At 36.8% G+C, this 16,341-nt stretch overlaps 1 protein-coding gene across 2 annotated transcripts in view; it reads right to left on the bottom strand.

Annotated features, from left to right (window-relative positions):
* Nucleotides 1-16,341, bottom strand: part of PPP3R1 (protein phosphatase 3 regulatory subunit B, alpha) — a 37,992-nt gene that overhangs the window by 2,834 nt on the left and 18,817 nt on the right. Inside the window, exons 2-6 of one of the 2 annotated variants that reach the window (XM_053974192.1) lie at nt 14,025-14,049; nt 11,825-11,864; nt 3,168-3,344; nt 1,674-1,733; nt 768-952 (exon numbers count right to left, since the gene is read on the bottom strand). In XM_053974192.1, the coding sequence (XP_053830167.1) occupies nt 768-952; nt 1,674-1,733; nt 3,168-3,344; nt 11,825-11,837 (435 nt within the window). In that variant the 5' untranslated portion in view covers nt 11,838-11,864; nt 14,025-14,049. The remainder of the gene's footprint in view (nt 1-767; nt 953-1,673; nt 1,734-3,167; nt 3,345-11,824; nt 11,865-14,024; nt 14,050-16,341) is intronic. The other variant, XM_053974191.1, reaches the window with a different exon arrangement.

Raw genomic sequence — 16,341 nt, forward strand, 5'->3', positions numbered from 1 at the left:
TGAAGAAATTAAAAGTAAAGAAGAGGAAAATCCATCAGTAGCACAAGGAAAGAAGCCTGGGCAGAAGCCCAAAGACAAAAGAAGGGGCAACATCACATTTGATGCACGGCTGGAAGATGACAGACCAGCACAAAAAATAAACAATAATGCAGTAATCCAGGCATTTGCAGGCTGTAGCTCTAACTTCTTTGAAGACAAAATGTTTTTTACATTATGTCACAAAAATAATTAAATTAAAGAAAAAAAAAATCCCCAAAATGCAAACAAAAGAACCTTTTCACTTCAATAGTTGGCAGCATGGCAGATTTCCACCACCCTCACTCCCTCTTTTTTTTAGAACTCACATATTCTTTGAATATGAACAAGTTATGTTTGAACTGAAGTTGTAAATTCAAAGATTAGGAAAAAAAAATCAAGGCCCAAACCATGCTATCAAGTGTATCCTCCTTAATATAGCATTTAAAATCAATGTGTAAACACTCATTATTGCAATTTTCAAAGGATCAAGATTCAATGTGTCATTTACTTTTTTTGAGGAAAGAATTTAAAATTTGCTGTCAACTAATCAAACAAATATATCACATGGGTTGAAATCAACCCCTTCAAGTGTTAGATGTTACATTTAAGCATTCTGTTCAGTAAACCTCTAAGTTCATAAAAATGCACCTTTTAACTGTTTACTCTTTTTCCAGAGCAGCACTTGAGAGGTTTTTTTTTTCTTTTTCTTTCTCTGTAAATTAGTCATTTTTTCTTTAGAAGTTACTTACAGCACAAAATTCTTCAAAGGATATTCTTCCATCACCATCCTTATCTGCATTAATTATGGTTTTATCTACAATTTGCTGTAACTGAGTGTCTTTGAGATTGTTCCCAACCATCATCTTCAGCACCTGGAAGAGCTCTCCATTTGAGATATAGCCATCTTTGTCCATATCATAAATGCGAAAAGCAACTGCAAAAAAAAATCAAAAATAAATAAACCAACCATTTGGTAGCAACTGTGGTTGGAAAACAATATATACTCACTTTAGGAAACACCTGAAATTGTTCTAGCACCAGCAGTAAAAGCATTCTGTGAACACCAAAAAAGAAAATCTTCCCCACCACAAGGAAAGCACCCAGCCAGCAAAAAAATTACAACCTTCCAGGAAACAGATGACTCAAAATCCCATCTGGTTACTTTGCTGCAAACAACTTGGCATCAAGACTGAATTTATTTTTAAACATTTCAGTCTTAGTTATTGGAAGCTACATCTGTAACTGAACCTGTCTCTTTTCTACTCCTAAAGCCTGGGTCTGGAGATGCAGTTCTGAAACAAGAATTTAATGCTTTCCTACTGTAATAGCAAATAATTGAGTATTATTCTTAGGCCCTGTAAGTTCACAGAACTATACAGCAAGCTGCTCTTAAATGAATTTACTTTTTTTAAAAAACATAAAGCAACTGAAATTCTTCAGAAAGCAACCAAACTCCTCCAACCTTCCCTGCAGAAAAGAGTACTAACAAATCTTCACAACAAATAAAGGACAAAATGTGCAAAAAGCTTACAATCTACTTTCATTATTTTCCACTCTTTACAACAATTTGGATTTGCCATTTTCTTAATCTTAACTTACAAAAGTGTATTTTTGAGGATCAGAAATTTTTTGTTAAGGAAAATCAAAATACTTACACCTCAACTTCTGTTCTTTATCTCCTTTGACACTGAACTGGGAGACTCCTTCTATAAATTCTAAACAATGCAAGGAAAACATGTATAAAAAAGCACATTTTTTAATAAACAAAGAAGTCAACATTCAGAAAAATGTAGAAATTGTAAAAGCAATCTAATCTTTAAAATATTGTCTACCTTGTGATACCTAAATGTCTGTGTACTTTGATATTTAATGTTCTTCAGTGGGAGAAACCCCAAATCCAATGCAGAACTCACTAAACAGACAATGTCACACCAGCATTTAAGTAATTTTGTTGCTGGGCCTTCACAAGAACTTGAGAGAAAACTCTAAGATCTTTACTAAAGCTACTCCAGTTGAGACTCTAATTGTGGAGTTCCTCTCAGTACTGGTTTCTCAATGTAAAGAATGACACTGAAACTGAAAACTGCTTTTGAAGAAATACTGAAGTAATATTTTTCTATAAAAGAAAATTGATTTTGCCAACTTCCTGTTCCCTTCCAAGAGGAACAACTCCTGATAAGTGTATTACTCACAGGTCAGTGTCACAGACAACATGATCATCATTGCTCAGAACTATTTTTTACAAGGGGATTATGAATAGTTCCATGCAACAATTACTGCTTCTGATCAAAACTCAAAATTCTGGTTATACTGTAGCTACCCCTAAAGACATTTAATGGATTTTGCAAAGGTCACCAGCTCTTGTATATTAATATCTCATTTAGAATGTCAGTCAGTATAAATAAGATTTAAGTACATTCTCCTATTAAAAAAAAAAAAAAGCAAGGCTGATTAACTTCTCTAGTCATAAGAAATACTAAGTATCACCTTGAACAGAAATGACAAACATTATAATTTCAGACACTGTTTTAAGATGAACTAGTGAGGAAGATTATAGCCTGTTGGCCCTTTTAATCATGAATATTTAAAATTAATCTAGAATTTTAAGAAATGTACTAAATCAAATCTTCTGGGTTGTTTGGATTTTTTTTTTCTTCAAGTCTCAATCTAAGATCTACCTAAAAATAACCCCATAAAAGAAGTATCAACAGAAAAACCTGGGCTACTTCCTATTTTCTAAATATTCCAAAGGAGAGATTTCATTTGGACAAATACAACTTATGCAGAAACACACCACTTAGCCTGCCACACTTTCTTCAGTCTCTCCTCAGCATCAAAATTAAGAGTCTAAATTGGTGTACTTTAAGAGGTATTTAATGAGTAGTCCTCAGTGAGCCTGACCTTAAAGGCTATTACTAAACAATCTGGTCTTTGAAACATTTCACTCAGAAGTGCCCTAATGCAAAGAAACTAGTTTTACTGGTATTCAGTTTCACTAGGATTTAGCATCTTATTTTAACATATCTTCTTCAGATATGTTAAAATCTGATGATTTGCCATATCTCCTCTCTCAGATGAAGAAAAACCTGAATTCTAAAGCTCTAGGAATTCTGAAGTATCACCACCTGCCACAGAACATTGTGCCTTACCTTTAAAATCCACTTCTCCATTGCCATCTGTGTCAAATATATCTATTACTCGCTGTACTAACGGGTTCTGTTGCAATTCAGGTAAAGACATGAACTCTTCCACGCTCAGAGAACCAGAGTTGTCCAAATCAAGCTTCTTAAATCTCTTTCCTAGTCTTTTTATCTCATCAGCATCAACTGAAATGAAAAACAACCCCATGCTTATTCTCAGGAAGGCTTCAGTAAACCCTTTGCAGTTAAACACAAGGCACAATTCATTGCTTTCCTACAAGATTTTCTCCTACTTTATTATAACTATTAAACACCTAGAAAGACAACATGAAATTCTGAAGACAAACACAATTTTATTTTAAGTAAGACTTACCTTTTTTCCTCCCTGCACCCGCCATAATACAGCTATTAGCCTTGTGACTCACTGAATACCACATGCTGACACAACATTTTGAAGGATTAAGGATGCTTAGCTAGTTAGTTCTTAGTCAGCTCTTACAAATATCAGATATGAAGAATTTGAGGAAGAGACCAAGTGTTCTCTGAAGGAGACAGCATTATGTTTACACTGGACTAACATAGTATGTCAGAAAGATGGTTATATTAAACTTATTAGCAAAACTAGTGCTTCTTCAGCACACTGAATGTGAGATCTCCTGGGATATGAGTCAAGTTAAGCAGGTTAACAGTCCTACTTGTAACCTGTTCTCTCTCACCTACTCAAAACATCCCTCTGACTGACCTAAGATTATTTTTCCTCTCCATCTCAGACAGGAAACAGACACATCTGTAGCCACAACTTGCATACAGCTTTTTTTTTTTTTTTTTGTCACAGAAATTAAAGTAGATTCATGTTCTGCAGCAGCACTTCTTCATCTAATCTGTTCAAATGTATAGAGAATCTCAATTAAAGCATATACCTAGTACCCTATTTTACACATCTGGTTATGCCAAGAATAGACTAAACCTGTGAATCCATAAAAACAATTAAAAGCAATCATGTACTTTGCTACTGCTGAAAAGCTTAAAAAAATTCCCCATAACAACTTGAAAATACCCTGTCAGCAGCTTCATTTACGAGATCCAAATCTGTTCACATGTTGCTCACCCTTTTTAGCTATGAAGGAACAACTGAGGTTCTTAGGAAGCCTAGAAGGAGCCCAGCACAGAGCAAACCACAGCAAACATACCTTGCAGAACCTAAGGCTGCAAACTCACCCTACCAACCTTCTCCTTAATGTGAGCAGTTCCCACAAATTTCTTAGATCCATTTAGTAGTGTTTGCTCCAATAGTAACAGAAATTGTATGTTATCTTCTACAAGGCACCTGATCCATTTCACATCACATCAGTACCTTCTCAGGCTTTTGTCAAAGTGCAGCATAAAATCGAACAGCTCTGAGTCTTTCCAACAGATAAGGTCAGCCAACCTGCAGAGCTTGATGTTTTGAAATTGTAGCCAACTCAAAGACCTGATCCTCTACCAACAGTAACCCACTTCCACTTCAGTTCCTGGATATCCTTGTCTAAAAACCAGTGAGACACAGAGTCCTCAGGATTGTGCTATTTCAGAATGAAAGAGAGCCTGACAGAAGTCCAAAGGCACAAGATGATTTTCTGACATTCTGCAGTCAGTCTCAGTTACTGCTTGCAACTGCAGAGGCAAAGGGCAAAAACCAATCTGCAGTCCCAGAATAATCTTCTCTTTGCTGTGCCAGAAGGTGACAGACCTGATTCTGCCTCTAGGGCTACAAAAGTGAGACTAAACATAATTCACTTTCCTCAGTTTCTAGTAAGCAGTGTGGTATTTCACATAATTCACCTCTCGACTGCGTTGAACTATTCCTTTTACCCCAGTTTGTGCAGAAGCCTTGACCATAACTGGAGGTGTGCCCTGAACAGCCCAGCAGCACAGCAGTGGCAGCAGCACACTGCACAGCTACCCAGGAACCCCTCCAGATGACACAGGAGACAGCAGCATACAGTAACCTGGACGTAGAACATCACCATGGGACTAGAGGAATACAGTATTGAAGAGGAATGGCAAAGCAGAGCTCTACAAGCAATTTTATGAGTTCCATCAGCACAAAATGCTGCTTCTCACCAATACACTGAAAGGTATTTGCCAGCTTTTGCTTCTGTGCACAGAAACTCTTTTGCTTCTACTCAACCTCACTCCCAGTCCTGCCACTGGACAATTACTGGGCCCAGCTCATTTTCATGCAGACAGCACCTTGGCAACCTTCAAATGTGGGAACTTCATTTTTAGTGCAAGCTCTACTTGCAACTCCCATAGAAGAGTTCATAGCTTCAAAAAAGCCTCACAGCACAAGCATTTGAGAAAGCACAAAAATAATAAGGGTGACTTATCACACTACCTATGTAAGCACATTTCTCCTGGTAAAATAAGTACATGAATAGACATAATTTATACCTGTATTACTTCACTTTAAAACAACTAAGCAGCAAACTGAAAATACTGTCTATGGTGTATATAATGCACTGTCAGCTTCTCACCACATCAGTGGAATCTCACTTCCAGTATTAATAGAAAGACTAATCTTTCCATTTTGGTCAGTTCTAAAGCCTCCCAAACAACCTGAAATACTTCATAGTTCTGCCACTTTGCAAAATCACAATGGAGAACAATGGTAAGAAGCATGAACACGGCTGGATCTCTTCTCTCTTGCCACAAAAACTAATGAGTTAATGAACTGCAAATTCTGTAACATTTCTAAGTAACATGTAAGAAACTCCTATGTACCAAAACACAGCAATAACATTTTCACAAATTAGGACAGAAACACGGAGCTGCCTGAAGCAGAACTACAGACCTCTGATCATTAGGTAACAGCATTTCCTCACAACCCAGAGGTCACATTAAGCAAAGTCTTATTTCATTACAACAGTTCCACCTCCTGGTTTGGGAGTTCCATGCCATTTTTTGTCACAAATATAAGAGCAAAGATTGACAGTGACCACCCAGAGCTCTGTCAATATTCTGCTATGAAATGGAGTTAATTACCCACATAGACAAGTCACTCACACACAGCTACACAGCTTAAATTGACACAAGCTGGCACTAAAGACAGACAAGACCAACTCTGCCATTGCAGAGACGTGCTAAGAAAACAAACCCTTCTCAGAAATGGATTTTATCTCTAGTTAATACATCTCCAGCAGGAAGTACCAATATGAACTATAAAAAGAACATTTTCTTGCAGCATTCAGAAACTGATGCACTGGACACAGTATTAACAAGCAATGCTGCTCTGCCATCATCTGCTGGTCACAAGAACCATTGTTGGGTTAACCAGCCTCACAGCTGCAGTTAACAAGGTCCTTAAATTCCAAAACTAGCAAGTGTAAGAGAAGAAATTCTTTTTTGTTTTGTTTCAAAGATGGTAGACAAGAAGGTCAAGATTGTGGATGATAAAGAAAAGAACCAGATCACAGGAAGGGGAGGAGGTTGCAAAGGGATGTAAGAGTATTTCTCAATAATTTCATGTTTTGCTGAACTGTAACAAAGCAACAGCTGCCACAATTATGAACTTTAGGATATTTGAAAAATGTTAATTACTCTTTCTCCACATATACACACGTCCCATTTCATAGCTCATACCAGCTCAACTTCAAGGCACAGTCCAGGTACAAATATCTGGCAGCAGTTTCTAATAGAAATGGGATTAAAATTTCTCATTCCAAACCTTGAAACATTCAAGCAAAGGGTTTGGCTGCACTGGAGATCTGAGAGAGGTTCTTTTCTTAACAGGAGTCAAAACAAGTGAAAAAACAGTACTGAAAAAACCAGCATCTCTGCCAAAAGCTGACCAAATAGCAAACTCTTCCTATGTTTTGTTTCTGGCATTGATACAGCAGGAATGACAGTACTTGGAGGAGGAAATAACAAAAAAGCAAAGTAAATGCAGGACTAAGAAAATTTTCTTTAATAGTTCATCAGCATATAAACCTCTGTTCCTAATGAACATATCTGGATAAACACTGTGTCCATAACTGACTGTATGAGAGTCTCAGAATGTCATTATTTTTCCTTAAATATATTGCAGTCACCTCACTTACCATTAAACCCTTTCCACAAGCTGAATTTTAAAAACCTTATACACTTGAAAAAAATGTGTATTTCAGTAGCATCTTTGTCTTCATAGAATAGCTTTAAGAAATAAGAATACAAATATAAAATAAGGGATGAATACATCACAGTATAATATGCCTTAGATGGGCATACCTTCTGTCTATTTTTTCTTCAGTTCACAGTCTTCATTTCTGGCAACTCTCCCTGCCTATGCTGAATTTACCTAAAAACTATGCAGGTCTTCTGGAGCTTAATGTTTGTTTCTTTGTTCTCCTTTGGATTTTTTTAAAGGAAAACAGCACATACATTTATGTATAACAGCAGATTTCAATAACATCTTATTCATTTTTTGTTGACATTACCTCCCAGAATGCACATATACAACAGTTCCCATCTAAGATGGATGCTCCCCTGTTTTACAATGCCTATATTTTCCTTGTCATTATCAACAGACTTTCTTAAAATTCCACATAGCTCTCACTGAAGAACAGAGCACAGAAATTAATTCTCAGTGTCTGAACAAAAAATATGACTGCGCCCACACAAACTCTCCTAAGTTCTGCTGGAAAAGTAAGGCACAAGATAGTTCAGCTCAAGGGAAAGCTGAGCTGAAAGGACTGATGGTGGCAGTAGCAGACAGAATTTAAGACCAGCTCAGGAGACCAGGCCAGATAAAAACACTAGGAACTCCTAGGAAGTCCAAGTTCCCAGTAGTGTAAAAAGGGTGACACCACCACTAAGGAAAATCAGGACTGAGCTTTGTTTACACTGTTTGAGGCAGAGTTTGCCTGTGACTCATCACCACACTCCCAGCAACCCTGAGCATTCAGATCCAAATCAGCCTTTTTTGTGCTGTGCTCCCCAGCTGACAGGGGGCTCTGTGCTTCCCAGCTTTTCAGCAGAAGCAGACAGCATCCCCTCACCTTGGCACTGATGCCTGAGCTCAGAAACTTACTAACTGGCTGGAAATAATAACTGCTAAGTGCTTTTCTTTAAAATGCTTTATTGGCAGGCCTGCACACACATCAAATTCCGTTTTAAAACACTTAAGAGGTATTTATGCTTATTTCATAATCCATTTTGGATTTTGTTCCCCTTATAATGAATATAAAGCAGGTGTTAAGTAGTTCTGGTACTAAGGATTTTTTTGTTAAAGAACTATCAGTACTTTCAAAAGACTCCTATCCAAGTATTAAAATTCTTAGGGCCAACACCTGCTTCATCTCTTGAATTCATTTGCATACATCTAAAAATACGATGAATCAGGTTAAAATGCTTCCAAGAAACTACTTGCAAATGCTTTGCCTCACTCCCATTTTAGTGCTTGAGTCTTATCTCCCAGTTGCTCACTTTCTAATATGCTGATCCTCACTTCTGCCCCTCAACACAGCAGTAGAGGATGATCCATCCGATTTTAAAACAATTCTGTTTCAAATTGTTATGCATGTAACTGATGCTCAGGTAAAACTGTAAAAAACTACTGAAGTGGCAACTCAAAAAGCTTTATTAGAAGCCAATTTCAGTGTGTTCTATGTTGAAAACAGTAACTTCAGAAAAAAAATATGTTTTACAGTTAACATAAAGGTACATAGCTAACTTTTTCTTAATCTGAGAGCTGAAAGTAAAGAATGCCCTAAAACTACAGATTTCTGAAATCCACTACATTCAGTGATGCTTTAACAGGATAATTGCATATGCATTAAGAAGCATGGTACATCATTGCTGCACACAGTATACACACAGGCATCTGCAAAGGGTACAGCCCTTAGAAAAGCTGTACATCTCTCAGCAATTAGGTGCTGAGCACTCCTGAAATCTAAATGTTTACCCCTGTATTTAAAAGGTTGGCTTTTCAGATACTCTTAGAATATTGTCTCAAAGGTTTAACTAACAAAAGCCAGACCAGAGCGCGGTCACAGAGAGCCCCGTTTCCACTAACTTTTCAAACATGAAATCATTATAGACAAGAATATTGCAAAGGTATTAGGAGAAATTTTGCAAATCACACATGTTCTGAAATTAATTTTACATGTTTCCAGACTAATTTTCCCCCAGAAGAATGTATTGCAGAGATCTCAAAATAAAACAGGCCTTCAGCAAAACTCGCACCTCTACCTACAGCCTCATCTGATTGACGAATATAACGTTTCAGACTAGCAACCACGTCAGCCATTTCAGTTTTGGAGATCAGATTTCAAAAAGATGATACCCTTGAGAACACATTCAACCACTCATCTTGTATATGCTCCCACACAGCTGGCCTAATCCTTTTCATGACTTCAGATGTGTCAATTACAATCTCCTAAGTTAGGAAAGAGATACTAGTCTTCTTATCCTAAAATCCAAACACTCTACAAATGAGTGTTTATATTAAAAATACTGTACTATAAACTATTCTTTACTCTATTACAAAATAGTCTTCTCTAAATCTTTTTGCTGTGATAAAATTTCCATATGGACAATTTGACAGATTCTGGCTGACATCAAATTTTCACCATGGAAAGCAGTGGTAGGTTTTCAGTACTTTCTGGCACAGCACAGCTGAGAAACAAAACCAAACCACTTTAAGGAATCCAACAACACTAATTCACCCCCTGAGAAGAACTAATGTTCTAAAATTAAAGGTTAAAAGAATATGCTTGACTATCTAATGGTGTGCATCCTCTCTGTAGCATCCTGAATTTGCTTCATGTAACTGCCTACTTTAACACAAAATAAATTCAAAATCCCTATCACATGATTTTCTAAGACATTGTCTGGCCTTGCCTTGAAAACTTTAGACCTGTCAGTGACAACTTCTGGGAAGCAGCAGGAACATTTAACATTTGAAGAACAATGTGAACATCTACTTGGCAAGCTTGCTTCCAGCCAGCAGCTGTGCATAGCCGTGCCCAAAACCCCTGGCTTTCAGAATGCTGAGGCACTCGGGATTTTTAAGTACAGCACCATCACTGCAGTGGCTGGGCCCATCCAAGCAAAGGGACAGTGATAAATCCATTTTCCTGGTGTGTTGAGTTTTGCTGCCCAGGGATACAGCCAACCTTCTGCTGGGAGAAAGGCCATCAGAGCAGAGCAACCTTTAAGAACTTCACATTTAAACAATAACAGCCCCAACATACTGTTTAACCACAGAATATTGTGCAAAAATCCTCACTTTCTCTGCAATAAAAATGGGCAAAGAAGTTCAATAATAAACCTTTAGGCTGCCCATTGCTACCAATGAAAAAAGTTGGTCCTAGAATGAGAAGTTAAGGATGGCAACACACTGCTTACAACTCTGACATTGACATGACTAGCTAAAAAAATAGTTCTTCAGAAACCAGTTTGTCCATAACAAAACACTGACCAATGGAGCACTAATAAAAGATTGATATATATATATATATATGTATATATGTGTATATATATATATATATATATATATATATATATATGTATATGATTCAGGAAAACACTACTGAAGTCTTCATCAAGTACAAAACTCCAACCATGTATTTGCATTTAACAAAATATACTGAGAACATTATACAGCTATGCACTGTTTTGGATGATATTCCCAAGTGTTTGCAAACTTATGACACAAATTAGAATCCATGTAGATGTTCCTATTAGGCACAGAGGACTTGCAAATTACCAGCTGAAGTCTCACTTCTCTGAAAAAACATATTTAGATGAAGATTTCTCCATGACCATTTATTTTCTTTTACAGTTTGAGTTACATGAGCCACAGGCCAGCACAAGCACATGACAAGCACTGTGAAAGGAATCTAGAAAACAGTCCCTCTCCTGAAGGGTTACCCTGTTTAAAAACAAGATCCAATTAACCTAAGATAAGGAATTTCATCAACTGGTTCAGAAGACACATACACAGGTCTACACACACTTTAGGGCTGAAGAAAATCATCAAATAGAAAAAGCACTAAGAATAGGTACACTTAGCACAACACCACAAAGACATTTCACAAGACAACCCTTTCTTTGGTCAGCTTTAAGCAAAAAATACTTTGTCATTTTTACAGGGTAGCCTAACCCCATGAGATGGAGCAACGAATTTTATTCTCACATGGCCAAAAGCAAGTAACACCAAGTGGGTTCTCACCTAACTGCTTGGCTGCAAACATACACAGGGGAAAAAAGAGCTCATTTAGTCTCAACCTGTCCCTTCCTCTGAGACTACAAGGCCAGATTAAGCAATATACTTCACTCCTAACACGGCACAGACTGCACCATACCCCTGAGGAACTGGCACCAGGACTGATGGAAAAGCCCCAATGGGTGAACTACACTTCACCCTACAGACAGCAAGACTATCATAAGTTTTTTTAATATTCTAATGGAAGACTCAAAGAAAACCCTCAAACCTTTAAGTGATTTTTATTTTAAGGACAGACTGATTTTTGATTTTACAATCTAATAGCAAAAGCTGTATTACTTCCAAAGGTAATTTTTAACCTTGTAATTTTATTCTTTTAGTTAGTATGTAAACTGCATAACATACATGGAAACTGTACATATCAACCCTCATACAAAATTGACTTCTGCAACAATACAGTGTAGCAATTAAAAAAACTTACAGTGCGAGCACATTTCCAAAGGGTAGCTTGCCTCATTTCCCTGAAACACAACAAGAAAAAAAGAACAAAGTTGCAATTACTCCCAGATTAGCTTTGAGCAACTATTTCCATTTCAGCACTGTAAAAATCTCAGGCAATACAAGTTACATTGTTATTTAAAAACATATATTTCAGACCAAACGATCACAGACAGTGTTTTATTTGGATAGATCTATGTTACCAAAACATACAAAGAAATACAAAACCATTAAGAGGTCTCCTTAAATGAGAATTCTCATGAAAATGTCAGTTCACGTAATTATGACAAGAACTTCAATCCCATATTCTAAACCCAGAAAAACAAACTCACTACTTATATATTGAGCAAATGCTACTTTTCAAGTTAAAAATATTTAATTTCAAAACTTCACAAAACCTGCTTTACCATTTTATTTCATAAGCAGAAACAGGTATGTCCTCATAAATTCCGATGACAAATCTTACTCAATTTGCATAAGAAAACTGTTTTCTTCCCTGAACCACCTGCCCATTTCCCCCAAAAAAGAATTCACACAGCAAGAATTATGCAAAAGAAGAATTTTACATGACCAGAAACTCAGACGTAACAGCTTTACATTTAAATATTTTTGTAATGTACTGTGTTAATATGTTTCTGCTTTGTAACTGAATCAGAAAATCAGACTTGAAATCCTTGCTATACAACAACACAGCAATAGTACAAAAAAACTTAAGACTTTGAGGGTATCAACACTTTAAATTTGCACTCATGGAAATCAGCATGAACTACTGCAGTATGAACGCCAAAAAAACCACTTCAACTTGGTATTTTCCCCAGATGCCTCACTTTGAGCCAGAGATCGCAATACGCACATGCTTAATGACTTTTCTGAATCCATTAGCAAAGGAGCAGCCAGATAACTGAAGAGATTCATACCCACATTCAAAACAAATGTTTTTAAGGGAGTGTGTTACACAAGAAAATAAAACATATTTCAGATGAGTCTAAGATATTCTGTACAGCAGCAATTCTCTTATGGCGTGGAGCATAAGGGATTCCACAGCTGAGCACTTGCAAAGAAAGCCTCGTCAAAATGATACAAAATCAAGCAGAAATAGAGAGATTAATTGACAGAAGGGGGGGAAAAAAAGGAATAACTACATTTAACCTAGAAGCTAAAATGTGACTGCATTTCCTAATTAGAGCAGAAAGGGGCAGAACAAACATCTTGTGAATCTAAACATGTCCAAGAGGAGATGTGTTGTTGTTGAGGGGAGTTGTTTGCATTTTTTTATTTCAGGAATGCTTTCACTTTGCTTATCATCCCCCACAATCCACAGGCTCTCTTAGCTCTTTAAAAAAGGTTCATGCATTTGCTTTCTAAGTAGGGCAGCAAAAGGTACAGCCTTAATGTCTTCTCCAATGTCTACTTAGAGCAAGACAAAGCAGCAGAACAGAAATGCAGGTGAGGACCATCAGGCCACTAAAACCTCAAAAGCACATCAGGGATGTTCTTCAGACAAACTAACTGCACTGTGGCAGGGAATCCAGGAGAGCAGTGCCACATGGAAAATGCTGCATGGAACCCAACCAAAGTCTCAGGATAAATAGCAAAGACCAAAACAGGTAGCAAAAGGCTAGGGTATGTATGAATATAAAAGGGTGGGGAATCCAAAATGGGAGAAAGCAGAATTTTGAAACAAGAAGAAACAGGAACCAGGGGATCCAGCTAGGCTGCTCAAGACACGAGGTCATGAAGAGGCAAGAAAAACACCAGACTGGAAGGCTGCAAATTAAAGGAGAAAGTTGAATTAAAACCAGTGCATTTATGCACATGCACACAAATATATAATCTTAACTACTACTGTTCTGGGCATTTACATCCTTTTTCAGGTCTTGGGAGAAAATTAATTTCTGGTACAGGTTACCAAAATCAATCTGCCTAAAGACATATAAAATGCTTCTGAAAACTGAGCAGGACAAAACAAAAAAATGGGAGCAACTGTTTTCAGTTCATGAATTGAGTAAGTGTAATGTTTATAAGGAGCCTTACTATGCATTTAGATGCACATGCTAAGTCATAAGTAAGTTATTTAAATGGAGTAGCCTAAAAAAATATTTGGAGATCAGGCAAAAAAAGTGAATAAGCTTTAGCTTTTCTTTGAAACAGTTACTGCTAAAAAAAGTGTTCAGAATACTTACCTATCCAGGACTGGATCTTGGATATCTAAAAGGGTAGAAAAATGTAGTAAATGACAATGTAAAAATTACAAGATTATTCAACATTTTTCACATAGTATTTAAGTAAAGTATTTTAAAAAGTAGTTACCTGCTATTGATGCGTTGTATATTCATCTTCACAGGAGAATCCAAAATTCTTGTAAGATTTAAAAGGATGTTGGTGGGGAGGGGGTTTTTGGTACAAATAAATGTCTGAATTACTCATGCCAAAATTGTTGTTTGCACTGCTGTGACCCGGACAAACACAAAGATGGTGCTCTATACCAAAGCCTTGATCTTCAGAGATTAAGAGGAATGATTTGGTCTCAGGAGCAGGCATTTTTTATCATATTCCACAAGCAGCAGTACAAGAAGGTTGCTTACTTGTCCCCAAATACAATCAGAATGTGTATATGCTCTGAGACAGGAGATAAACCCTGAAACACAAGCACTAAGTAGGCTGAATACTCTTCTTGCTTAAGAAGCAAGGATTGTTTAAGAACAGGCAGGCAGTAAGTAAAATGGAGGGTCTAGAGCTATATCCACATTCATGTGTTCAGAAAAAAAGCAGGGAGCGAAGCACAGCTATGAGACATCATTAAGTATCAAATAAACCCTCTAAGAAAAGGGAAAGAAACTGGATACACATTTTCATCTGTACAGTTTTAATGCAAAGAATTACCTAATTTTAACACCAGATGAGGAAGCATTCTAAACAATGTTGAAAAATATTCTTTGTGATTGAGTACACTAACAGAAAATTTGAGTTACTGAAAAAGATTATAATTATACACCTTATTTATTAAAATAACACTGCATTTACAGTTTGTAGTTTTAAATTATACTCATCTATAAAAACCAAAGCCAGTGTAAAACTCCAAAGATGTAATTTCATCTCTGATAGAAAAGTTCATTTCTACAAATGCATCTGTAGACTAACAAGGTTCTGACACAGCATAAGACTGTTAATTTTAAAACCTCATTATAATATTAGTGTTTCCTGCCAGATATGTACTTAGCATACCTCACAAAAAGTCGAAGTATCTGCTCACATACACTGCATCAGCACATTTAGAAACCAGTGACACATGGTTTGTTGGAGAAATGCATCTTATACGGAGTCAACACTCCGCAAGAGATTTCCTTGGCACCTACGCCCAGTGTAGAGCATGCCTTCCCCAGCTGCATCTGGGTAGCTCTACCAGGCTGCTGGAACTCTGCTCTCACTCAAGCTGCACCAGCAGAAAAAGAAGCTGAAATACTACAGATACTTTGAATAGCCTTATCCTTTTAGAATAATCTTGAAGTTTTCTTAAATGCTGTTAGAAGGCTACGAGTTAATTCCTGGTTAAACAGGCACAAAATCATGACTTGTTAACAGAAATAATTACAGATAAGGGAAAAGTCCAAAATCTACTAACAGAATGTTGACCCAATTCTGAATACTGCAGAAATACCAGTTTCCTAGAGAAAAGTCAAAACACATCACTAAAGGAGTTGACATGACACGTAATGTGTTCCTTCAGGAACAAAAATGGGTTTTGCAATTTTCTACTAAGTATTCTTTTTCCTTTCAGCAGCTGTGCCTTTTTACTAGGAAAGAATAACCTCTTAGTGGACTTTAGTCATTATATATTCCGTAAATTATATTTAAAAAAAGTCTTTCTTGATTTTTTCCCTGGCAATTATTTCAAATACTAATCACTATTTCTCGTTAAGATCAGTTTTGTACATGCTGCTCCAAGGTACAACAGTTGAGGCAATTATCTTGACAAGTTTCCTCTTAGTGAAAGACACGAAGATCTGTGGATAGAAAATAAAAAAAGGAAATTAGCAATTAGGAAAATTAGTAACAGAATTTCAATGCTTAGCTGCATTTGTTTATACAAAAAAGCTTGTACACAGACATCACACTGCAAAGCAGTTCTTCAGCATATATTAGAACACTGTTTCTAGGTCTGATTATGCATAGCTTTTCTGCATGGTGTGCATCTTTTTGTAAACAGTGCAGAGCACTAAATTATAGCATCAGCCCTCAATTAGTTTTCTGCTTTTATAAAAGCAGAAAATGTATTCAAATGTCAGCAGGCCACAATTTTATCCTAGGACTAATCTCAAATTTAGTCCTCCAAAGGGGGTGGGGGGGTGTGTGAGTCACTACAACCAAAAATGAATCCCTGGACAGTTTAAAACATTAGGTTCTTTCCACAGCCAGGCAGTTAATTCAACAAGAGTGGTCTCCTGATCTGTTTAGTACGTGTACAAGAGTAGCTGTCCAAGACTTGCTACCTTCTGCAAA

This window comes from Vidua macroura, chromosome 3, assembly GCF_024509145.1.
Source record: "Vidua macroura isolate BioBank_ID:100142 chromosome 3, ASM2450914v1, whole genome shotgun sequence".
Classification (NCBI taxonomy): domain Eukaryota; kingdom Metazoa; phylum Chordata; class Aves; order Passeriformes; family Viduidae; genus Vidua; species Vidua macroura.